We start from the raw sequence: 25,808 nt of genomic DNA, 5'->3' as shown, positions 1-25,808 counted from the left end.
GCACCTCTGGCCAAACAGTCTAGCAGGGATGGACAGAGGAGTGTAGCACGCAGACACATCATGTACCCTCCCAGAGCTTCTCAGCCACACCATCCCCTAGGGAGTCTGGTTCACCGATATGAAATTCCACACCTCTATCTCACCTCTTTGCCACCACATCCTTAGCTTCACCCCTTAATGCTTTCCATCAGTGGTGGTATTACTCATATTGCAGCATCCAGCTGCCTCCCACAATCCCCCAGCTTTTCCCTTCCAAGCTCTCTTACAAAAACTCTCAGGCAGTATTTTTTAGAGAAACCATCCTTCACAGCTTTTTCAAGTCCTGCCCTTTGCACCTCCCAGCAGACCTGGGTCTGGGTCGCACAGATGCATTTCCTTCACCTGGGGAGATGATTTTCTCTGAGAGAGATGAACATTCAAACCTCTGCAAAAGCCACCATTCAGGCAATGTCCTGCTTCCTCTGAAATCAATACCAAAACTTCCCTGACACCAGATGGGCCAAGATGTGGCGCTGTGCCAAAGCACGATTCCCCAGCCAGACATTTAATTCATTACATTCCTGTTTCTCTGTCATTCAGAAGAGATGGTTTCAGTTACTGCCCTACAAGGTTCCCTACCCTGTATTTGCTATTAACTGTTTAAAGCAACTGTGACAGCTCAGGAAGAGGGTGATCCTCATTGTTTTTAGTACACATAACCTGACCATAAGGTGTTTATTGGATTAAACTGGAAGATCATGTTAACCAGTGATTGAATTAGTGATAACTAGAAGGTACTGTAATAAAGACAAGACCACTCCTGGGCTCCAATCACAACACATAGCACCACTCTAGAATATCTGCCAACCTTGGGAATCACAAGGTGCACTCTGCTAAAAATGCAGCCAGGTCTGAAACTGTATCTGCTCTCCTTTTTGCAGTATAGAACAGTAAGGCTTACTGCAAAAAAAGTCATACTCCGGCTGATTGAAACTGCAGGGGGATTTCAAAGAGGCAAAATACAATTACTGGTGCTGGAATTGAGCCAGTTGGGGCTAATATACTAATCTTCCAGAAGAGCTAGGAGAGGTTATTATCCGCAACTCCGGGACAAGTCCACACACACAAAAGAGATCACAGTCAAAAGAGAGACCCAAAGTAGAAAAGTGGTTAGGCTTCATTATGGTTGAATTTGCTTGAGGCACAGACCAGGCACCAAGGACTACAGCTGTTCCCAAATAGCCTCATACCTTATTCCAGTTCAGTGCACGGACTGCAATAAAGCCAGAATAAGCCATCCTCACCCAAACACAGTCAGTCAGGGATAGCTGCACCAGAATTACCAGAGAAACCCTCTGTCACGGGTCAGCCTTTGGCACTAATGTCTTGACCGAGCTGGCTTGTCCCAAGACAGATCACCCAAGGTGTCTCTGTACACTAAACCAGGGCATAAACAAGAGGCATCCCAGGAGCTGAGCTCGGGCAGTCGGCTGCTCAGCACTAAGCTGCTTACAGAGACAGTCTTTACCAGGTGCTTCATTTCATTAATGCTTGGCTTGAAGATGGTATTAAGAACTGAAGATCTGCTGTCAGTCTGGATGAAGAGGCAGTAGATTTCAGCAAGGCTGAGAGATACCGGGATCTCTCTGGCCAGAGGCAAGTAATTCATCACAGAAGGAAGTGAATCTCACTCTCAGAAAAGATGGAAGGTATTTCATTTCATTAACTGGTCAGAAAACTAACTTTTCCTTGAATATAGTCTTTCTAATTTGTCTGTCCTGCTACCCCTCATCCTAACTCTCCTGGGAATCCCTTCTGCTAATTACTATGAATAATTAAAAGATTACAATTTCCTCCCCCATCCCACAAAGCACCACATGCTGTCCTAGGAAATCACCAATCTATAAGACTAGATTTGATAGCTCCCAGTACAGTCATGCCTTGGTTTTCAAACCCCTTGGAGCTAAAAGAGCAGTCCCTGGCTGCAACAAAAAGAGCTTCATGCTAACCCACTGTAACACTGGAAAATGGGATGATGGACTTCAATCATTGAGTACTCAGCTGTTGGGGAGGGGAGGGGAGGAGAGGAGAGGGACTAAGTGCCCTCATTCACTAGACATTCACAAGTCTTGTGTCCATTTGCAGGAGCCCACACCTCCCAGAAATTAATCATTAGGCTGCCTCAGCCTCAAGCCTTCACTGGAAGAAAGGAACATGTGGGGCAACAAGTCCTGACTAAGCCAAAGGAGAACACCGAGAGGTGCAAACAGGGAGCACTCCAGGGTGGATACACCACCATGTAATTCTTTCACCAAAAACAAGGGACTCAAAGAGACATGCAATCCTATTGACTCCTATCTTCTAACCCTAGAGCTGGATGAGATATTTTATCTGTTGCCCAGGATGTCCACGTAACAGTAGGAAACACAGGGGACTGGAAGCCTCCAGGTAAAACAAGATGAAGAAATGGGAAGAAAGGAAAGGAGGACAGGAAGAACCAGATGCAAGACCCTGCAGGTTCATTCTCTCTTCAGACTTATCTGTGGCTCAGACCAATTTGCTACCAAAGGTGAAGCAAAGCAGCCAAACCCAGACTACAACCTGAGAAGCTTCCGGGTTCCCTGGATGCCTGAAGGGATGCAGAAGTGACAGGTTCACAGCTCCACGGACTTGCCTTTTGGCTGAAGTACAAATCACACACTGCTTCTTTCCATAAGGATAAGGCATCCAAATTCCCACCAGACCTAATCCATCTCTCCCACATGTGGCTCCACTGGGTAGCAGCTGTGCATGGGGTGACACACATGCAAGAGCACACTTCTGTGCACCCTCAGACAGAATGAGACAAATGTCAGGGCCCTTCCACAGGCTGGTGCTCACTGATGTCAATATAGATTCACTGTTCCACAGCATAAATCAGCAAAAGCATATTATTCAGGAGAACCAGAGCCCCAGGCTGAGCTGTGCTCTGCCACTGGGAGTTTGTTCTCACTTTCTAATGGACTAACAGGTGGCCCTAGATGCCACATGTTTTCTAGAAATATTTTTAAAGGCTGTTTTTTGTGCACTTAACAAAAAAAAAAAAAAGGCAGCAGCTGCAGATTGTTATTGCTTTTTAGCTCTTGCAGCCTCAAAGTCACACAAAGGGGAGTGTCCCCACACAGACTTCAGAGTGACATAGAAAAGGAGCGATGGTGATGACTAAAACAGCTTTCAAATTGCAGATCTGGCCTATCTGCAAGACCACCACCAGTTGAGGCCCAAAATCTTTATACAAACACAGAAAGAAGCCAGCACAGGTCTCCTCTCATAACAAGTAATTTTCTCTCTCTAGGAGTACAACAATCCTGCCCTGTGCCTTGATTGATGCAGTGTCTCCAGTGTATGCCTGGGACAGAGCTACCAACTATGCTGGGCTATGCTTCACTGAAAGAATTCTCACATAAGGAAAACTTACACCATAAACTTTTTCCTTAAACAGCAGCTGTTTAAAACTGTTTAATGGGTTTATACATTGAAAATAACCTAACAGATGTCATCACACAGTTCCACAACGTATCACATGGCATCTGTCACACATGCAGCATATAAGTTCCACTGGTTGTCTCTCATACAGAGGCTCTGCATGACAGGAGAAGACTGCCCAATTTAGGGATGCTATTACAATATCCTTTATTGTAAAATGACACACGGCAGGTTTCTAATTAAATTTTAAGTAGAAATGTGCTCCCAGCTCTTGAATAATTCAAACTGTTCTATTAACCAAGGTTCTGAAATGCCATTGAGACATGAGCTCTGGACACAGCAACGGTCAGAGGAAGAAACAGCACTTGGAAGCAGAGCAGTGGTTAGCTGGGCAGCGGATAGGGCAGGGTATGCATAAAGGACAGCTGAAAGAGCACATCTGTTCCTGGAGGAAAGTACTGCAGGCGAGAACGGAAGGAGAGAGCAGCGTGTTCTGCATGCAAATGGGGCGAGGCACGTGCAAGAGGCAGGGCTGGGTTCGGTACCCAGTCATCTCCCTCTCAATGCACAAGCACATGCTGTTCTCCAAGTCACGTCCAGATCTCTGAGGACATGCAGGTGCCTGCTGGCACACCAAGAAAAGCGCCGCTGAGCGCTGCCAGCGCGTGAGAGCAGCTGAGCCAGAGCACATCCCGGGGATGCTCCGGCAGCAACGGCACCATCTGCCCCCAGCATCGCCGCACCGGCACAGCTGCCCGCGGCCAGGCCTGCCCCAGGGCAGCCAGAGCACGGCCACACGAGTTTAGCAGCACTGCCAGTGAGCAAAGGGCTTTGGAGACCTAAGCTGGGATGGCCCTCACCCCACACAGCATGCACTGTGCCCCAGCAGGCAGCCCGGGCCGCAGCTCTGCCGCAGCTCTCAGCCCTGTGGGAGCACAGGTGCTTTTTAAGGTCACAGAAATAGGAGTGGAGATAAAACCAGACTTGTGCTTTCTAATTGCAGACCTCAGTGAGACCTGCTGAGAGCGATACTGGATAAGGAGGAGGGATAAGGGCTGAAGCCTGGCCCTTGGGTAACACTTAATACATGTCCCACATGACATTTAAGAGCAGGAGCCTGTGAAATAATCTCCTAAGCTACTGGAAACCCTGCAATGCTCCTCCTCCTTCCTCCCAACCTTCTCTCTGAGAGCATCTCAAAGCTCATGAGGGGCTTGGGGAGAGACTACTGAGGGTACTCAGTTGTCTCAGAAAAAGCACTCCACAGAGGAAAGCAAGCTCCAATGCCAATGAAACCCATTTTGGCCATGACTTCTCAGGAAGCAGCAGGACAGGGTAGGCAACAGGACAGCTGCCCAAGGGACAAAACCTGCTGTCTTCTCTTCTCTTGGGCCAAATCTACACTGAAGTCATAGAGTGAGGAATCCAGAATTTGACCCACAGAACACAGCTCTGACTCAAAACCTAAGATGGCCTTGATCTCAGAGTCGGGCTCTTGAGACCTGAAAGATGTGCTTAATAGACAGCAACAGAAGAAAGTGAGAGAGAAGAGAGCATAAAAGGGGGAAAGAGAACAGAGGCCGTGAGACAGTGGGAAACTAAATGGAGGCAATACTTTTCCCAGCTCATAGCAGCTCAGGAATAAAGGCTCAGCTGTAACTTGGTTTCTAAAGCCTGTGCTTGCTCAGGGTTCACTGGGGACACATCAGGCACTGAGGTGAGAAAATAGAGCTGACGTTTAATCTCAGGCCCTCTTAGCGAGAGTTGTGTCAAAGCAGGAAGATAGATTCCTGCATCCTCCCACTTCCCCAGAGCCCCTGCAGAGTGGGGAGGATGGGGAGGAAGAATGGGGTCAAAATAACCTACCTGTTGCTGGTCCCAAGTCCAGGTTGGAGTCATTGAGCTCTCCCCCATCTTCCCAGAAGTACTGTGGGGGCTGCAGGATCTTGGACTCTTCATTCTCCTCGCTGGCAAAGCCTGACCCTGGAGCAGCATGCAGAGAGCCAGGGGCAAGGTCCGGCTCTGCAGCCTCTGGGCTGGTTTGCTCATGGGAATTCATGGCCTCCAGGTGGGACATCACAGCAAATTCCAGCAGGGAAGTTGATGTGAGGCCATCGGCAGTTGGGTCCTCCGAGGAGGCAAGGCAGAGGCACAAGGTCCCTGTATAATGACAATAAACACACATCAGAGAGAGGACTGACACCCAACGGGCTTGCCTTCCCCTTGCAGCCTGCTCCTGCCAAACCAACCTGCCCCGAAGATGGGCTGTGCTCTCAGCTGATGAGGAAAATTAGGCTATTTTGGGAAACATCCACAAGCATGCAGATGAACATTCACATCCAGGAGGAGTCAGTGCCAAGCAATCATCCAGCCGGGGGCATCTCTCTTTCTGGGGTGATGATTCACCCTCTCTGAGGTGTTTTTGCCTCTGTTAAAGGATGGGGTGCCCTGTTAATCACCCATCTGGAGAGGAGGTGGAATGCCTTGTATTTCAGCCATGAAACTCTGGCCTAGTGAAGACAATGACAGTTTCTATCAGACTGTTCTGATCTACAGCTATATTACATGCAGGGGGACAGATTCAAACCAATATTATTTGCAACCAGTATTAACAATGTTTTAAATCTGTAGGGTGAAAATTTTTTTGTTTGAACTTCATTGCACTCATGTTGCTGGTATTCATGAGGAAGGGCTGACCGTTACAGGCAAGAATTATATTGTGTCAACAACAAACATCCACTTAACACTAAGCAGGGAAGCAAGCTGCATTTTGCACTTTTCTTTCAACATTATACTCTTATTATTTCCATTTTAACCATTAGAAGGATTGACTGACACTTCTTGATTCCTAGATGAGACTTTAATTGTGATTTGTGTCAAGGTACATTCACATGCATATTGAACTTCAATCAAAATGCAAGAAAACAGCACCTGGAACTTGGCTTTATTCAGCCGATAAATACCCTGATAAATATGGAGGCATAAGGAAAAAATAAAATTACCAAAAGCTGTTTTACATTTAAAACAGTTTTGTTAAGCAAGCGAAGTAACTAATTTGGGTGAACTGAACCATTTACTTTGCAGCCCTCTATTATTCAGCACATCAAAACTAGAAGATCTCATCCTCTCACAGCTGATTTTTATTCATAGATTAGAAGAAAAAAAGGACAAGTTTTCTTGCTTTCTCAGCTCAGACTCAGTTTCTCAATTGTTAATGAACTAGTCACTGAACTGAACTAATTGAATAAGCTGAAATGAAGACTAATTTGGTATTTTTCTTTGATAACTTATTTTCTAGACAACAGAAATGCAGCAGCTCTAATCCATCTGGACTTCAGTTAAATATCTGATACAGTGCCTCATGCAGAATTACAAGAGACACAAGAAAAGAAACGTATTAGATGGAAAACCGTAAGGCATTGGCTATACAAAAATGACAGAGGATTGTGCTCGAAGGAGGCTACTAGTGGAATTCCTCAAGGTTTGTCCTTGGATCTGCTGTTCTGTCACATTTTCCTAAGTGACCCTGGAACAAAAAGTAGGAACATGATAATGAAATTAGCCAAGGACACAAAGCAAGGAGACATCCTCACTGCACAGAAAGACTGTAGGTACAGTTACGTGATTGTGAGAATGGGAATAACAGAAATACTATGAAAAGAAGTAGAATAAAGTGGCAAGTCACCCCCTTGGGAACTAGCACAAAACATTTCTGATACAAGATAGGAAAACATCCATTAGGAAAGTCTTAAGAGGAGAAACTCTTGTATTAGAAACAGCTCTGAGATACCACTGGAATGCAGATGTGAAAATCCTCACAGAGTCGTGAAGTATTAGAAACAAATTTTTCAAAGCACTGCTGAGACATCACCTGGATGCTGCACACAGATCTGGATACACATGGCCTGAAATGATTTAAGCAGAGCTGAACTGCCTGCAGGCAAGGGCACAGATGAGGCAACCTCCTGATGTTGCTTCCCACCACTGTGCCCTACAACTCCACATCCCAGAAGCACAAATCCAAATCAGGGCAAGTGCTAAAATGAGCTATGAGGCAATGGCAGATGGGTTGGCCCTGGTGCTTTCCTTGAAAACATTGACTTGTTGGCACAGAAAGTTTGGGAGTCGCTGCTCACCTGCCAGACTGATTACCAAACCTGCCCTGGGAATGCTAGAAGCCAGAAATGCATTTCTTAAGTCTTCTGCCTGCTCTGACCCTCTCCACCTTCCTCTACTATTCTCTGAACTCAGCAAAATTCAGTATTGGTTACCCTTTCCCAGAGATGCTTGGGCCAGGCTTCAGCACTTCTCAATCTCATTTATTTTGCTCTATTGATCCAAGGCAAGATCAGCTGAGGCCTGTGCAGTAACAAAAAGGGAATGGCAACAGAGGCAAGAGTATCAAAGGGGAAGAGATCTACTGCAGCATCAGAAAGCTAACCAAAACCCTCAGGCTGCCCCTGGGGATGCGCTGGCTCCCGAGCTGTGCACGAACAGTGAACTCCACAGCTGGAATCGAGAGCTCATACATCTTTTGTGTATGAGCATGGACCTGGGAAAACCTGGCCAGGCCAGCCCTGTGCTGACTGAGGGGTGCTCAGCAGGCTCCAACATGAGCTTCCCCAGCTGACAGACAACACCTGCATCACTGACAGAGCAGCCCACCAGAGAGAGCACTCATCTTGAGGAGCTTACAGCTTAAGCAAACATGACAGAGAGCAGCAAGGAGGAGAAAAGAAACATTATTCTCAAAGTTATTCAGCAAAGGAGAGCAGAAGGATAACAAGAGACCATGGCGGGTCCAAGGCCACATGGAATATTTGGTTTATATGTGACTACAACTGACTGCCTGGATCCTTAGCAAGCTCTTTATCCACCCCAATGCCTCAGTTTCCCTTGACTTCCATTTGCAGTTCTAGAGACACTAATCAACTAACCACACTACAAAACACATCCTGGGTCTCTCCAACAGCAAGACAAAGCCTCAAAATGTACCTCTGTGCCAGCATCTACACTGCCTCAAACCTCTGTTTCCGTCAGCTACACCCTGTTTTGGCTGCCTCCAGAGCTCAGCCACAGCCCATCCCACCACTTCTACAACAGACATCTCAGGGCAGGTGAACCTGGTAATCCAGAGAGCTATTTCCATCTATTCAGGAAGCTTGGATGCTGGGAGTTTGTTTACCCTCCTTTAACTCTCGAGTGTTTACCCAGTTAAAACCCCCTAAGCTGCATTATCTGGTTTACTGGGATGCTGCGCTTTCCTCAGCCCAAGATAAAACTACACCACCTCATCCCTAAGAATGAGTCATGCACAGCCTGAGCAAGCCAGGTTTCTCCTGGGCTGGATGTGAGTAACACCTTGGAGCCTGATCCACAGACACAGGATTCAGAGACTGGTCTGGGGGAGCCCTCTGTGCCAGCACCAGCACAAATGCCCCAGGGCTAACAGCACCACCACAGCAGGGTACAAATCTGTACCTCTCCAGACACCATCCTGACATCACTTCATTCACATCTTCTGCACCAGCAGCAAAAACTCAAAGGCTTGGGGGTGCCAAAAAGCAGCCCCAAGATTTGCCATCTTCTCCCTCTCTTTCAAGCCTCTTTCATAAAGAAGCTCCACGCAGCTGTCAACTCCGAGGCAAAGAAAGAATCAAAGCCCGAGCTGAGCTGGGAGGCAAGGGAGCACAGCTGAGAGAGGAAATCTAATGCCCAAGACCTCAGTTGCAGGCCATTTTCCTCCTAGGATGGGGAACAGGGATTAGACAACTTCTATCAGCCATCAGTCTCCTGATTTTGTATTCTAAAAGGCAAATCAAGTGATAGGAATAAAGAAACAAATGAATAAAGCCCCGCAACTGTAGATGGGAGGGAGTAGGGAACGGAGCCAGGGCTCGCCAGCTGCTTCAATGGGGCGTTTGTCTCTCATTTCTATTTTTGCGGCACCTCTGCGTAACCTGGAGGAGATGAGGCTCTGCATGCTAAAGAGGGCAGCCAGCCTTCGGGGAAACAGCAGGGCTGCGAGCACGGGAGGAAAAACCCTCCCAGAACAGACAGAGGAGGGGCGGGAAAGGAGAGAAAGTGGGAGAGGTAGGTGGAGGGGGGAGAGGGAACAAAGGCGGAGAGCACCAAAGCCAGGATGGGAGCTCCCGCGCTGGCTGCGTGCTGTCCTGCTGCCAGCACCCACAGAGGTGACACGAGGAGGCGATGCAAAAGATGTTTCACCTCCGTAAGAAGCAGAATGGGGCGATTCCAGCAGCAGGGAATAATGCTGCAGTGTTACCTTTCTGAGGCCGCTGAAAAAAAGCCAGCCAGGAAGATACAGCTGAAATGAGTTTGCTAGTGCTGACCTCACCGACCCCTCAGAAAACAGTTCTAAGTCAAAGTGGAGAAGCTTGTTCTGTTCAGTTCAGCAGAGGATTCAACACAACAGCACCAGACAAGGAGATGGGGGAGTTTTGCTTAACAGCAGAAAAAAAATATCTGAAGAAAGAATATCTGCCATCTTTCTCACAAAGTGCTGTGAATAACAGCAGTTTCACAATTCTAAATAATTCTAAAAGAACCCCAAAGTGTTTTTTACATTAGCTGACCGAGAATCACTTCATCCCTTTGCCACAAAGCAAATCACCTCTCCATGGGACAGGGCAGCTATTTAAAAGCTCCCAACTGGCCTATTGAACAGGACTAGAAGTGAAAGAGGAAATAAGTCATTTCTGTGTCCAGCTGAAATGAGAAGAGGGATTTGGGGAGATGAAATGGAATCTGGCTGTGACTGTGTCAAACAACCTTTAAAATTTTTTTTCTTTTTAATTAATAACAAGCAAACCTCAATTTCTCTCCAAGGAAACACACAATCATCCCTTAAGATGTCATCACATCGGCTTGATCTATAGAGGGGCTGGAGTGCTCTTCAGTTTAGCCAACAGAAGGTTGGGTTTACCTCTTCTTCCTGAGGTTGTGGCTACACCACAGTGCCACGGAGGCAGGATCAGCCTGCTGAAGGGACAAACATTTGCCTGGGGCACACTCTGACTTACCTGCCTGTCCCCACCAACTAGCAGAGCCTGCAAACCCCACCCAGGCACACTTGCACAATGGGTACCAGGCAGGGAGGTCACAGCATCCTGGTATTGCCAATGCAGCAGCCGCAACAATGTCCATCTGGCCCTGCTACCGTTGACCTTCCTTTCAAGCCCACCCCACAGCCAGGAGCTACCCAACAATGTTATTTCCTAGGAGAGCTGGGTCAGGAATGGGTCATTTACTGATAATCGGTTAGGACAGAAACACAATGACCAGATGAGGGAAGCATCTGCCAGGGATATTCCCTCCCCCAGACCACCGCGCCTGGAAAGGCCGGGGAGCAAGGCCCAAGGGCAGAGAGGAGAGAGGCCCCAGGGCAGAGCAGCCAACGGCACAAACCACTTCCAGAACACAACAAAACGCAGGGTAATTTAAATAACAAAAAAAGGATCCCAACCTTGGCCAGTGGAGGAAGAGAAGGAAATGTTGTTTGACTGAGTGACATCCAAACTGATTCCCACGCAGTCACCTGGAGCCTCTGCACTCCAAACCCTCAACAGCTTGCACATGGAAGCATATGGGATGACTGTGCATCAAACCAAGTTCTTTTGGTGTTCATTCAGATTTACAGACCATACCCATTCTGGGACACTCCACCTAAGAGACCTCTCCTAGTCCAGTTCCCACACAGATTTTCTGCTGCTCTCCCACACGGCACTAGACTACCTACACATCCAGCCATGGCCCTAATCTCCAAGATCATTTCCAATTAGGGCTTCAGAAAACGAGATCAGACTGCCATCCTCCTCTGCTACTGCCAGCAACCAGGTCCCTTACTGAGTGTCCCTCTAAAACCATCCACCTTCCTGTGGCTCCAGTACATTTTAGAAAGCCATAGGAAAAGCACTTGGGTCTGCGGGGAGCACATACTTACGAACCTGCACCAACAAGAGGGACAAGGCACAATGGAAGAAGCCCTTGCAATGGGACAGCTCTTTAGAGGGATGCTGTGCCAGCATCTTGAAGCTTGTACAGCTCTTTACAGCAAGCATAATGAGAGCTCCAACACCCAGATGCAGGGAGTGTGTGTCTGCACGTACTGAGTGGGCACTACCTCACAAAGGATTGCCAACATCTGCTCCCATGGCATTTCAGCAGAGGACTTCCACAGCACACAGGCTCAGGTATATCCACAGGAAGCAGCAAGGCACTGCCTGGGGATGCACCTGCTTTTGCAGATAATTGCAGATGTGCCATTTGTCAGCACCGAGGCCTGATGTCCCGGGGTGCTGGGCATCCTCATCCCAGAGCCAAGATGAGTCAGTCCTTAGGATCTGTAACATCGGGACTGCTCTAAACACCTCCACCCATCTGCACACAAGAGATTCCATGCACCCAGGTCACAGCAACTTCGACAAGCCTGCCTGTCCTTCCCCCTCAGGAAGGGAGGGAGGGAAACCATTGGCTCAACCATTCATGCTGGGAGTCACAATCTCACTTGGTTTCAGTCTCCCAGACTGTTTGCCTTCACTCCCTCCCCAGATTGTCTCGTAGCCTTCACACCTCCTTCCTCTGCTGCTGCAACGTCTGCTCTCCTCCTCGATTCTCGCAATTGACAATGGCAGCTCCCAGCTCAGGGCCGGGGGAGATGCAGCTCCTGGGGAAACAGCATCGGGTAGACAGTTCTACACAGAAGTGGATTTTCTTTCCTCAGTTACCTTTCATAAGCCTCTTCAAACAGCCCACAGGCCCCCAGAGGTTAACAGACCACGGGATGAAAGCCACTGATCTAACACAAAAACCACAGCCCACAGACTTCTTTGCCCTTTCAAAGGCCCAAAGCATTTCACCTGTCTTGCCATGCCTGTGCATCCTCTTCTCACTCTGCCCAAGTCTGGACTCTGTACCCCACAATGCTCAGTCTGATTTCCAGTACACCAAATAAAGGCTCATGGCTGCTCCATCTGCAAAGCCTCCCTTCCCAGGCACAGCAAGCCCTACTTCAGGTGCCAGAGGGACTTCCCTTGAGACACAGTCGCCTGTCAAAATATAACTGAAGCCTTTTACACCCCAAAAGGTCTTTAAAACTCCCAGCACAACACTGAGCACAAAATGGTTGCACTCCACTCCAGCCCCTGCAGCAGAGCAGTGATAACTACCCTGCTACACACTGCACCCACAAGATGCTCCACTCTCTGAATAACCTCATGTATCCTAGGCAAAAATAGCTCATGCAAAGGTTTGTTAGTCCCAGGACATATATATGGGCACTGACTACCTTCACAACACCAGGCAGGACAAGAAGAGCCATGGTTGCAGCTAGCATATAGAGGGAGGGCTGTAAAGCTGGCTTCCCAACACTAACACATTAAACCTAACCAAGAATGTACATCCAAAGCCTGGTAGCCACAACAGGGCTTCACCAAGCACAGGGACAGTGGGGGGCTGATCTGAGCCCCAGCAGGATGTATCTTCCTTGCCAGCATCCCTGTCCCTCTGAACAAACCAACACACGTGTTTGCTTTGCCTCGGTGCAGGCTGCGCTCGTGTGGCTGACAAATAGCCTCTCTCCATTCTTTCAGGATTACGTGTTTCAAATAGTGCCCTGGTTTCGACAAACAGCCAGCAAGAATGAGGAGCCAGTTCACCCAAGCACCAGCTACAAGCCATGATGCACCTTCCTCCAGCCCCTCTGCCCCGGCCCTGCAGTGGGGCTCTCGCTGCTGTTGCTGCTCATCCAGGTACCCACAAAATGCCGGAGCTTCTTCCCATGCAGAGTGAGTGGAAAAACTTCTGTGCACTCTGATCTGCAGCTCGTCGCCGGCAGCTTCCCCTTGAGGGCTTAATGTAGTTATTTCTACCCCTGATGCCTATAATTAAATGAACATTTCCTTATGGCAGCGAGGCGGCCAAGGAAAAACTGACTACAGGGAATTTTCATTCATCCTGATCTATACTCCCTCATCTCTGGCTTGTTCACACAATGCTAATAAGGCATCTTCTAAGCAGGCAGAAAGAAAAAAAGAACTTAAATAGCCCACATACAGACAAGCACCTGGGGAGACAAAAAGAGGAAGGAGACCAATCCCCTCCTTCTCCCCCTGCATCATTTTCCTACTTGCAAAACCAAAGGGGCTCAGATACCCTAGAGCCTGGAGAGATGTTTCCACACTCTGCCAACAGACTTGTGCTACCCACCAGTCTGATGGGACCCTGATGAGGCACATGCCCCATTTCAGCACATCCTGCAGGTTTGTGGAGGCTCCCAGTCCAGGGAAGCCTCCACAAACCTCCATGTGGGGAACCGTGCACAGTCAATCCATCCCTCTCTCAGGTATTAACTATTCCTGTCCTGTTGGACTGGAGAAGTGAGACCAGAGTGCACTGAATTATTTCAGACTGGAACTGATCCTGAACCACTGAGCAAAGCTACTAACCAGAACAGAGCTTGATGTACAAATACCCAGCAGTCTGCATCTCCACTTCTGACCTCCCATCTAGGTAGGGGCACAGTTTTCTAGGGACGCCTGGCCAACTGAGTCCAGCCACAGTGCTGCCACAGCCCACCAGGATTACAAATTTCACTAGATTAGGAAATGAGCTGTCCCTCGGAGCTCCTCACCTCCCAGCCCTATGCCTCTCCCTGCTAGGACAGCACAGAAGATCACAGGGAAAGCAAAAGACCCAAATCCTCCATATCACCACCAGCTGGACAACAATACTAGCAAGTTTCCAGCAGCCCCAGCAGAATAGGAAGCATATTCTCCCCTCAACACAGCAGTACTAGTGGTGGTCTTTTTGGCTGCCACATTTTAAAACCACCATGAGGTCCATTTTCTTCCTCTGCAGAGTAAATGTAGCTTTCAAGCTATGGGGATGAGGCCAACCCTTGTTGGCAGATTGGCAGGGTGGGAATATGACAGCTCCCCCCCTCACATCTTACACCCTTCTCTGGAGGAGACAGAGGTTGGGCTGAATTTGGGGACAGGGGCTTCCTGCTGAGATGCAACTGAAGAACCTTTGCCAGCTGTGCCTGTGGTTTTGCCTTAATGTGGACAACCTGCCTGAAGGAAGCCACAGAATTGGCTCCCTGCTCAGCTCTGGAAAGACTTATTGCTTCTGTGCCACAGAGTATTGGCACAAAACCCCAACAGGTTTTCAGATCCATTTTGCTCTTTAAGCTCACTATTGTTTGCAAACCTAAAACGCTTTATCTCTTCTCTTTAGGGAGCCCCAGACGACACAGACTCCCAGCTCACGGACAGAGCGGCTCCACAGATGACACATTCCCCCAAGAACATTTTCAGGAGATTGGGGTAATAAGAGAGATGTGCCAGGGGACTGGATGTCACTGTATCACAGCTCGGTCGTGCTGGAAAACAGTGACTGGTTGGTAAGTCAGCCCTTCCCTCCCTGCCAGAATGACTCAAGACAAAGACTCCCCCACACTTCAAATGTCCCCGTTCAGAACTCCTGTTCCACACTAACCAGATTTCTGTACAAAGGGATGGATTAGGGAGGAAGAGGACAATCTCAGCCTCACGAGTCTTTGGGGGATGCCTTTGTTGGGAAATTTCCCCAGACTATTTAAAAATAGAAGCAGAGCCTTCATAACTATTCCGAGTATAATTATTCCTGCTCTTAATTGTCTTTCCCTGGCACCCCACCTCTCCTCCAAATTTGAAGAGGAGGCTCTTGGGGAAACGCGGAGCAATTTGCGGCTGCCCGTTCTTTGTACCAGTTTCGCGGTAGTTCGCAAAATCACCGCGACGCCAGACCAAGCCATCGATACCCGGGCGGGCAGTCTGGGGCAGCGCTGCCGCAGCCGAGGCTGCCCGGCCGGGCCGAGTCGTGACCACCCTCCTCCCGGGGTCGGTGCCCTACGGCGTGCGGGGTCCCCGCGGGTCCCGCGCCGCGCGTCCCATCTCCGGGACAGGAGAGCCGGGAGAGCTCCTGTCCCCGCGGGGTGCAACCCACGTGCATCCAGCCCGCCATGCCGGCAACGCGGGGGGCCCTGTCAACCCCCGGGGTCCCGGGGCAGAGCCCACCTGCCCCAGAGGGCTCTGATGCCCGGGTGAGTGGCAGTGCCCGGTACCCAGGGAGAGCTCCGGGGTGGGAGACTGGGAGGCGGCGCAAGTCCCGGTACCCGGGTCAATGGTGCCGGCGGAGAACAGTGGGGTGATGGAGACCTGCGTGCTGCAGAGGTCCCGGTGCCCCGGGGCGCTGGACCCGTGGTGGACCGCTGTTCTCCGGAGCGGGGGGGTGAGCGGACCCGCCTCCCGCCGGGGGTCCCGGTGGCCGCGGAGGGGATGGACACCCACCCGCCGCCCGGCCCGCCGCGGGGCGTCCCGCCCCAGCCCGTGGGGATGGCGGCGACCCCCGCCCCGCCAACCTCACTCACCGGCGCCCAGAAGCAGCAGCAACGCCGGGGCCCGGTGCAAGGGCTGCATGGCGGCGGCCGCTGCCCTGCCGCGCCGCCTCTTCACGGGGAGCGGGGCCGCCCCGCCGCCCGCCGGGCTCTGCCCCTCGCCGCTGCGCCCGCCCGCCGCCCGGCCCCGCACCGCATCCCGCCGCCCGGCGCCGCCTCCTCCCGCCGCCGCTGCCGCCGCTCCGGGGGCGGGGAGCCCGCGGGGGGGTCCGCACTGCCCGCCGGCTGCGCGGACCGAGCGGCGGGGCGGGGGCGGAGCGTAGCCCTCGGCTTGCTCCTAATTTCTGGCCGCGGAGCCACCGCCCCCCGGGCCGGAGCCCCCCAGCCGCATGGCCCCGCACGCCGCCCCCGGTGCCCACAACGAGTGCCGGCGGCGCGGCTGCTTGCGCCGGGCGCGGGTGATCAGCCCCGGGCAGCGGGGATGCGCCGAGCCCCGCGGGCGACAGGGGCACAGCCCCCGGGAGGACAGCTCACTGTCAGCCGCAACACCGGGGCCGGCAGCGACGGCCCCCAGGCCAGACACCCTTTGCATCCTCCTGCTGACATCTCTTTAGCTGCCCTCGGCTCACGGAGCCACCGCTTCTCCCTCACCCCTCTGCTCACACCTCACTTCATCACCTGGAACAATTTCTCCCACTGGGCAAATTCATTTCCCCACCTCTGGAGTCCATCTGGTCCAAGCCCCTACTCAGGTGGGACACCTACAGCCAGCTTTCTAGGACCACGACTGGATGGCTTTGGAGGATCCCCGAAGCTGGAAACCCCACACCTTTTCTGGGCAACCTGTGCCACTGCTCAGTCACCCTCATAGTAAAAATGTGCTTCATGATGTTCAGAAGGAACCTCCAATGTTTCAGTTTGTGCCCATTTCCTCTTGCCCTGTCACTGGGCACCACTGGAAGGAAATGTGGCCCTGGATACCATTAGTATCTCTGTGGCAAAGGCACATTGCTGGCTCACATTTTATTTGGTGTTGCCACAACCTCCAGGTCCTTTCCTGCCAAACAGGTCCCCAGCTGGGTGCCCCCAGCATATACTGGTGCATGAGATTGTTCATGCCCAGATACAGCCCTTTGAAAGCCTTGCTGAACTACAGGAGGTTCCTGTCAGCCCATTTCTCCAGCCTGTTGAGGTCCCTCTGGATGGCTGCTTGACTCTCTGGTTTGTCAGCCAGATGAATATATGCCGCTCTTCCCAGTTTTGTGTTGGGATCCTGAACTCCACCATCTCATGGTCACTGCAGCCAAGTCTGCCTTTGACCTTCACAGCCCCAGCCAGCCTCTCATTGCTGCTTAATGTGAGGTCCAGCAGAACATCTCTTCTTGTTGCCTCCTTTATCATTCGCTGCATCCTGAGGCTTGGAGTGTTGCTTCTGTTATCTGAAGCTGTGTCCATGTTGGAGCCTCTGCCCTAGCAGGGACAGCTGCTTCCACACCTGCTGGGAAAACTATTCTGTTGTATGACACCACCATATCCAGGACTGTCACACTGATCCTGATTCAGCTGATGTCCCTTCCCTCATGCCCTTCTGTGCAAACTGCTGTGGTTATTAAAAAAAAAAAAACCAACCTATATTGCAGCCATTCTTGGGTTTATAGCTCTTGGAGCAGTTCTGGTGGATAGCACAGCAAAGGAACATGCTGAATATCCTGCTGAAAATCATTATTACAGTGACAGGGCCAACTGCTCCAATTACACTAAATTTCAAATTAAACACATCTTTAGTGGCCTCAGGGCACAACATTACAGTAAATGACTCAAGCAAGGGCTTTGTCAGACAGGTGTCCAAGAAATAAGGCTCAACAGGTCCTGTAATACTGCAGCAGTTGAGAGGGAACACATGCCAGCTCTTTGCACTTCAATCCGTCTTGCCAGTTGGATGGGCTGCAGCCATCCCACTCCCCTCCTGCAGGCCTACAATGCTTGGCCCTGCAGAAGAGCTGTGGAACTCTTGGTCCATCCCCAGACAAATGTTTGAGAGACCTGGTCAAGCATCACAAGACTGCAAACATGATATGACTCCAAACCAAAGGACCTGAAAGCCTATTGGTCCCTTCTCACTAGGCACTCAGCTCATGTTTGCAAGTTTTCCTCAGCAGTGGCTAGGAATCTTTTTTTTTTGTTTCAAAACAATTTTCTCATCACAGGCTCTAGGAGGGCAGGAGATGATAAAATCCAACATTGCAAGTTCTGAGTGAGGAAACCACTGTTCTGTCACAGCCTCAGCAAATGCCTTCATTCTTGCAGTGCTTGTGCTTGTGTGTCTGTTGCTCTGCCTCTCCCACACAGCATGTCACTGAGACAGAAGGACATAGGTCTGAAGGTGATCAGGATTTTTAATTCAAGCATTCTTATTCCACAGATAAGTGTTCATTAAAAACTCTCCAGAGCCTTTATTTCCCTGTAATAAATTGATTTGTTGTTGTTGTTGTTGTTTGAAGAATGAATCTCCTGAAGGAAAAATTAATGGTATTTTTTTTCTGGCATGAACTTGCTGTTTTTCAACAACTAGAGAAAGGTGTCAACGTGCCAAAGGCTGCTGAACTCTGTAATGAATCAAACAGCCACCTGAGAGTACTCAGTATTATCCACAGAGACCTTTACAGTTCCTACCAGACTGGCACTGGCACATGTCACCCCTTTGTGCAATTGCTGGCCTCTTTTTGCCAGCTCTCTCCTGTCCTCTGCTCCAATGCTGCAGCTTCCCCCAGCATGACCAGAGCAGGTAACAGACTGGCTGCACCCCTTCCTCAGCATGGCAAGGCAAAGCTGACAGGCTTGGACCAAAGTACTTACTTTTGGCTTCTTTTAGACCACATCCATCCAGTGCTCTGAAAGTCCTTTTTATCCCAGAATCAATGCAGCCCCCAGCCCCCACCGAGCAGGAAATGCAGCAGGAACTACAGAGCTGTCGCTTACCCATTAGATGCGATAAAAACACTTTAGTGCACTCAGATTCTAGCCCAGGCATGGCATTTAATGAATGCTCTTGTCATTTTTCACTTTGTTGCTGGTAATTTGGCTGTCTTCACATGCAGGTGGCTTACTACAAGTGGGTAACTAAAAGCCTTTCAGATCTCCTGACCCTGCCATATCCAGCTCCCAAATCTCAGAAGCTCATGGTGCTCCCTGGATTTATTTTGACGTTATACATCAATCTCAGACTGAGCAACAAAAGGGGAGTATGAAAGGAGAAGATACATCTTAGGCAAGAAAATTAAATAAAATTAGTGGCAACATCGATCAGCCAGGTCAGCGCTGCCAGCAGAGCAGAAAACAGCCAGCAGAGATGGGCAACACCAGTTCTCTTTTAAAAACAGCACCAACTTCAACCCAGCACAGCCCCTGCATCTCCATTTCACACTCCCTGGAATAGGTGCAGCTGGCTACGCTCTCTTCTGAGGCATTGACAGCTTTATAGTCAAAGGCTTGTCATTTCTCATTTGATCTTCTTCCAGCCTCCCTACCTGGTCTATATTCTCATATGATGTTCAGAGCACTGGTAAAAGAGGCTTTACAATTGCACTAAATGCTTTTTTTATAGCTGCTTCAAAGCTGTTCAGAAATTTTTCTTGGTATTACCATTATCTGTGCTTTTCTGTTCTTCCCCAAAATTGTTCAATTTCACAGTTACGTCTGTTAGGCAGAATCAGAAAGCAAGCGTGTATTTTAGGCTGGCAAAACTGAAAATCCTTCTGCTGTCTCCCCCTGTAAGTTACTGTAAGAGCTTTTGCCTTCAGGAAATTCAGCCAGCTTTCCCATTTCAGTGTAAGGGTCACATTTTGTTCCAAGATGCCTGCAAACAAATATTACTGAGGTAGAGGAATGAGGTGATAGCTAAGGGAAAGAATTTGGTGCCTAAGACTTGTCACTTAAAAAGAAACTAGCCACAAAGTCTAATCTCAAGAGAAATTTAACTTATTTTGATACTCCACTTCAAAAAAAAAGCAGCAACTCATTAACTTGAAATATGCTGGTGAGATGTTTTATTCTCCTAAATACAGCAAAACTGAGTTCACCTACAAAGGTGAAAGTGATATATTGCCTGTGCTCAGCAGAGCAAGAAAGTAAATAATAAGCAAAACAAATAAACAGTCAGATGTCTCTTGCTTTTCTGGCAGTGTTAGAAAATGCAAGACGTCACCACTACCAGGAAAAGGGTTTAACCTGCCCACTGACACTTACTTGTCAGGGCAGCAGAAGGTAATCTGTGCCCAACCTTAGATCAGAAGGAAACAAACCTATTCATGGGCTGTTCCCATTACGCTGATTGCTGGCTCTTTGGAACAGAGGCTGGGTGACACAGCAGGCTGGTGGCACACCATGCAATTTAACTCAATAATCTATCCAGCTATCCAGCCTTTTGGAATCCCAGCCCTCTAGAAGAGGAAAATTCCCTGCCCAGTCCAGCCCCTACTTCCTTAGGCACAAAGGAAGATTTAACCTCTCTCTTGTTCCACAATATGTTAATTTGAATTTTTACTAAGGTGAGGCTGCACCACCCTACACCCCCAGAGCTGCCCCAAGGCCTGGCTGAGCTGTCCCTCCTGGACTCTGGGCATGGCCAAGGTGCTCACCTGTGCCCTGACCACCAGCAGTCCCACCTGAGGGGCAGCACATGAAGGCCATGGGGCTTAAAGGGCGGAGCACGGGGTCAGCACATGGTCACAGCCTAGGAGCCTGCAAGGAGCTCCTGTCCTGACCCTGCTGCAATCCTAGAAGGTGGTAGCCCTCTGTGTGTTTTTCTAGATCTCTTCTCTCCTTGGGTCTTTCTCTCTGCCTCTTTCTTTTCCTACTTCTCTTTGCCTGGAACTTCTGGGTATGGTGGCATTTCATAAGTGTAAAGGTTTTTCTCAGTCGGGCTAGGTTTGTGCTGAGTAAATACTAAATTAACACTGAGTACTGCTATGCTGAGGGGTTTTATGGAGCATTCTATGTTGTATTTTATCATTTGCCAAAGATGGTTAATTTTTGAGCATTCAATTTTGATATCTTTGTCTGTAAGCTCTAGTGTGATTTTCACCTCTTGTGTATATCTGGTGGGGATTTGGCTTTTGCACTGAGAGAGCAACAGAACCTTGAGTTAAACCCCTGGATCTGAGTGTCCAGTGCTTGACAGGTGCCTCCATTGCCAACTGCTCACCCTTTAATCTGTGCCAGCTATGGTGATGAGCCCCTCTGGGCCAGTGCCAATCTGCCATCAGGGGCTGAAGTTAGGCTGGAGAGATCCAAAGAGCCTGGAGCTGCAGGCACAGTGGGGCTGCAAAGGGCCTGCTGGGGCCATCGCAGCAGGGCCCTGACATTGCTGCTCCTGTCTCTTTCTGAGCTGGGAAACCCAGGTAGTGTGCTGGGGTAATTAACTAGGAACTAGGGTTAGGGTTACACCTAGAGTTAGGGTTGAGAAATCCAAAGGGCCTGGAGCTGCAGGAGCACTGGTGCTGCAAAGGACCTGCCAAGGCAAACGCGGCAAGGCGCCAAGCTTGCTGCTCCACACCTTTCTGATGTGGAACCCCCACAGGGGTGAGCACCTTGGCCCAGCCACGAGCTGCCCTGTGGGCTGGGCTTGGGCTGCAGAGAGCTGTGGAGCCTACAGCTGCAGGGACACTGGCACTGGACAAGCCATTGCAAGGACATCCATCACTGCAGGGTGCTCTCAGAGACTGGAGGTTGCGTCTTGAAACATCACGGAATGGCAGTGCCTGGGTCTGCTGGGAGGGGCTGGCTGGAACCTCTGACAAGTTTTATATATGCTCATTTGCTGACTTAGCCTTTTAATTCTGGGACACTGTGTAACGTTTTGACTGTACCAAGCAGGGGTGAGTACCTGCTCTATTCATGGATAGCCCAAGCATGCAGCCATTCTCTGGGCAAAACCACAGTTCCTGCTCTCATCCAAAATCCTGCTGGGGAAGATGTATAATAAACACTTTTAGAGGAGTGACCTGGAGTAACGAATGCCTTCCAGGATAGGCTGTAATTAGATTCTGCTCTATTTAGAGCCCAAGAAAGATTTTCTGTATCAGTGTGAGCATTTCTTCACCTCTGCATCAGCTTGCTCCCCTTAGGGGATGGCACACTGCTCACCTGGAATACAGTGCTGCTACCAGCCCTGCTTGTTTCCCATCCCCTGTTGTAAATTGCAGGGGAAGAACAGGCACAAGTTGTGCTTTACTTTCCCAATTTCCTTCTGCTCCTGCTGCCTCCCATCCCTGAAGGCTCCTGTTTCTCTCCTCACCAAAGCCAAGCTGATTGCTACGTTAATAGCCACTCTGACAGCAAACCTCAGTGGATTCCTAGAGGGCACAGCAACACACAGCTATACTGAATTTGATTAAGGGGCCAGAATAACCTTTAACAGAGTCACCTGGGGCAAGGTGGCAGACAGCTCTCCAGCTGAAAGTTCACACAGGTTTCCCCACAGCCCAGGGGACAGAGCTCCCCACTCGAGGGGAATGACAACCCAGTCACATTGCTGTGTCAGAGCTAGCATGCAGAGGGATGGTCACAGCCTTCCATTTACATGAGAGGTGACTTTTGAGCCCCCAGTCAGGAAGGAGAAAGGAGCACATCTCTTTGGGGCTATTCACATCATTTAATCTGGGCCTCTGTACAGCTTAGAGAGCCCCTTTATCTCTGTGTTGAGCTTATCAACTCAGACAGTAAGCAAATGACTTTCTGGAAGGGATGAAAAATCTACAGAAGTGAAGATGTCATGAGGGCAGCAAGCCTAAGATCTTCTAAAGCTTTTGACTGGGGCAGAAGGACAAGCAGGATAAAGCCCAGTAAAGCCAAGAGGCTGATGACAAGGCACAGGGGCTTAGTCTCAGCTCTGCCTGTTTGAGAGATATGACCAGAGCCCAAAGAAGTGACTGTCAAACCCTTGCTGTACCAGGTTTGAGCAGCACACATCAGGGAACTGAGAACAGCAGCCATAAGGACAGGGCCTCCAGTACCCAAAACAGACAAGCAGCTCAGAGATGACACCCAGATTTAGCCAGAAGTCCATATTCTCAGAGAAGCTCATGGTCATGAAGCCAGACCACCACCAAACCAGCCAGTCCCTAGGTCAGAGGCAAGGTCTGCTGACAGCAGCCATAGTCAGGCATCATCCAGGAATCACTTGGCAGTTCCATTGCAGTAGAAGATAACCAAGAGAAGAAAGGCAGTCCATGGATCACAGCCAAAAGCAATAGGTACTGTGAGGAGGCATAAGGAGACATAAACCAGTATTTCCCCCTCAAAGCTCACATAGGCCCCAGGCTGAGCTTACGTAGAGCACCAGGCCATAGGTGTGGGTAGAGGCCCAGGAGAGCCTTAGTCAGGGCAATTAAGGCTCATTAGTACCCTCAGAGCTCAGACAATATAAACCTCTCCTTGAGCAGTAACCTAAGAAGGTGAGGGGGAGTTCCTGTCTCTCCATGTGTAAAGTATCTTCACTGGGTAGAACCCACGGGTGGTTTATAGCTTTTCTTACTAAACTGAAAAGGCTAATGCCCTCTTCAGAAAAACTCTTGCTTTTTTAATAGCTGATTAAGCTGGAATGTGGGTATGTATTTTCAGAGTGGAGGGATCAGCCTGTACCTGAAGAGGCTCTGAGGAGAGCCATTCACTGACTCATGGGAGCTATTGGCACTCCTACATATGGGTTTCTATGGGATTTGGTGGGACTGAAGCTCTTCAGCATCTTTTAGACAGGATCTGTTTAGACAATAATTGTCAGATCTCCCTGAGCACTAGATAATCCAGAGAAGAAACTTGGCACTTCCTCTGGGTTCCCACAACAGCCTCACCGCTCCTTAAGAGAGAAGTGACTTGCAAGATGAGCAGAAAGGAGTACAAGCCGTTCCAAGGTGCTTTTGCTGTAAAGATGCAGAGCTCAGCAGCCCCTCAAGGCTGCTCACAGATGTTTAGGAGAGGCCGAGGAGCATGCTGGATGGCTGGAGTCCTTGGCAAACCAGAGCTCCATGATAATGGAGACATTAAATCAGTGATGGCAGCAAGAACTGCATAATAGATGCAAAACACAGCAGAAGCCTGATCCAATTTTGGCTCTGCCTTGTTAAGTAGAAAAGTATTTTAGGAGATGGAAAAATACTAGGAAGTTCAGAGTGCATCCTCACTGCAGCACAGTAGGAGATGTAGCTGTTTGCAGTGACTCACCTGTATCTGTGGATACACATCTGCTGTAAACATATTCCCGTAGTGTCTTCACATGTTGGAATTCAGGTGAGTTGAGGTCAACAAGGGCAGAGCTGTGAGCATCTGAAACAGCCCTCCTGGCTGAACTGCAGCTGGTTGGACTGCTGTAGGGTGGGAAGATGCCACTATCCAACACAAGTGCTGCATTGTGAGCACAGTTACACTGGGAAAGTTCTTGTCAATCAGTTTCCAGACAGCTCTTTAGTAAACAGTGGAGATGGACAGAGCAGGTTCCAGCCAAGATCTGGCATGGGAGAAAGCAAAACACTGCCTGTCCAGAAATGCTGCATGTGCTAGTTTTTCCAAGAGGCTTTGGCATTAATTTGAGGAAAAACACACATTACTGAATACAGAATTTCACCTATTCAGGGGGCATCTGCCATTTGACAGGCAGATGGTGGTGGCACACGGGATAAGCCTAGGACTTGCAGATGTAGTGTGTGGGTTTATGGTCACAATAAAGGCAGAAGCTAAACCCTGTTGGTAGGAAGGAAAGAGCTTGCAGGAAAGTACTTATCCCCCTCTTTTTCCCAGATCACACATGCTGATGTGTTAGCTGGTATCTGCAGGCACTTGCTCACGCACCCCAAGCAGGTGCAGTTTGTGTGTGTTGTGTATTTGTTCCATGTTGAGCTAAAGTCAAACAGCTTATTATGAGATGCAGAGAGCCCTGCTGCTCTCTCAGGAGTGTGCACACAGCATGTTCAAATTAAACTGGATCAGGATCTTGCCCATCATGCCCTTTTCAAATCCAGATGCTCTTTGAAGCCAGTCTCACCCAACATTTGCTAACAGTCACAGTCCCAAGGGGAAGATGACCACAAGAATGGACACCACTTGTCTCCATAGAACCTTGTCTCCTTTACAAGGAACACCCTTATCATCTTCCATCTGAGCCCAGGCATAGCCTTTTGTGGACAGACCTCACTTCCCCCCAGCTCTTGCCTTTGTCCCTGGCTTCTGGGGGCACTGTCAAGAAGCAAGAAGCCAAGTGCACAAGCTTGGCTAAACTCAAGGTTGTCAGGGGAGCAACTCCTCATTCCATGAGTGTGGCTTGGCTTGCTGAGCTCCAGAGCCCTGCAGCAAAATCCTCACTATGTTCAGTGGGAGCATGGCTCCTGGCAAGGCAGTCCCTGCTCAAAGCAGCATCTGTTTTCACCTCTGTCTGCACCCCTGTCCAGACCAGACACCTGATGCTGTCAACAGCCAAAGCTTGCTCCAGGGAACCTGAAAAGCTCAGTGGCCGTGAGAGGAGGAACATGCCTTCAGACTGGCATTAACACTCCACTGAGCGGCTGATGCCAGCATCAGAGAGGGCGCAGCTGCAAGAATTCATTGCACTGCTGGATGCTGGCAACACAACAGGGTGGGAGGGCACAACTGCCTTTGTGTTGAGGATTTGGGAGGCAGAGTGAGCAAAATGACAAACAAGCGACTCCAACAATGGCATCTCTCTGTTGCCACTGCTCACTTCATGTGCCAAGTGAGGTGGGACCAGAGTAAACGAGGCAGGAGAAAGCTGTAGGACAAAACTGAAAGGTGCCTGTCAACAGCCCTGTCCAGCAGCAGGGCAAGGAGTTGGGAAAATCAGGAGTCCCACTCTGTTCCTGTGTATTCTCACATGGTTTGCAGTAACATGTTTGGCCACCTATTTAACTGTGGGTCACTACAGGCATAGCAGAGGCTTCACGAGGTTGCATTTAGGAAG

The 25,808-nt window shown here is 49.7% G+C and overlaps 1 protein-coding gene across 1 annotated transcript in view; it reads right to left on the bottom strand.

Moving 5' to 3' along the window:
- The window catches only part of PODXL2 (podocalyxin like 2), a 32,534-nt gene extending 16,483 nt beyond the window's left edge, over positions 1-16,051 (bottom strand). Inside the window, exons 1-2 of the mRNA XM_085072593.1 lie at positions 15,875-16,051; positions 5,311-5,604 (exon numbers count right to left, since the gene is read on the bottom strand). Coding sequence (XP_084928719.1) covers positions 5,311-5,604; positions 15,875-15,923 — 343 coding nt within the window. The 5' untranslated portion in view covers positions 15,924-16,051. The remainder of the gene's footprint in view (positions 1-5,310; positions 5,605-15,874) is intronic.
- Between the last annotated feature and the right edge of the window lie 9,757 nt (positions 16,052-25,808).

Source organism: Lichenostomus cassidix, chromosome 12 (assembly GCF_008360975.1).
Source record: "Lichenostomus cassidix isolate B80296 chromosome 12, HeHo_3.0, whole genome shotgun sequence".
Classification (NCBI taxonomy): domain Eukaryota; kingdom Metazoa; phylum Chordata; class Aves; order Passeriformes; family Meliphagidae; genus Lichenostomus; species Lichenostomus cassidix.
The sequence above is the reverse complement of the archived record's forward strand: the minus strand, read 5'-3'. Positions and strand labels throughout refer to the sequence as shown.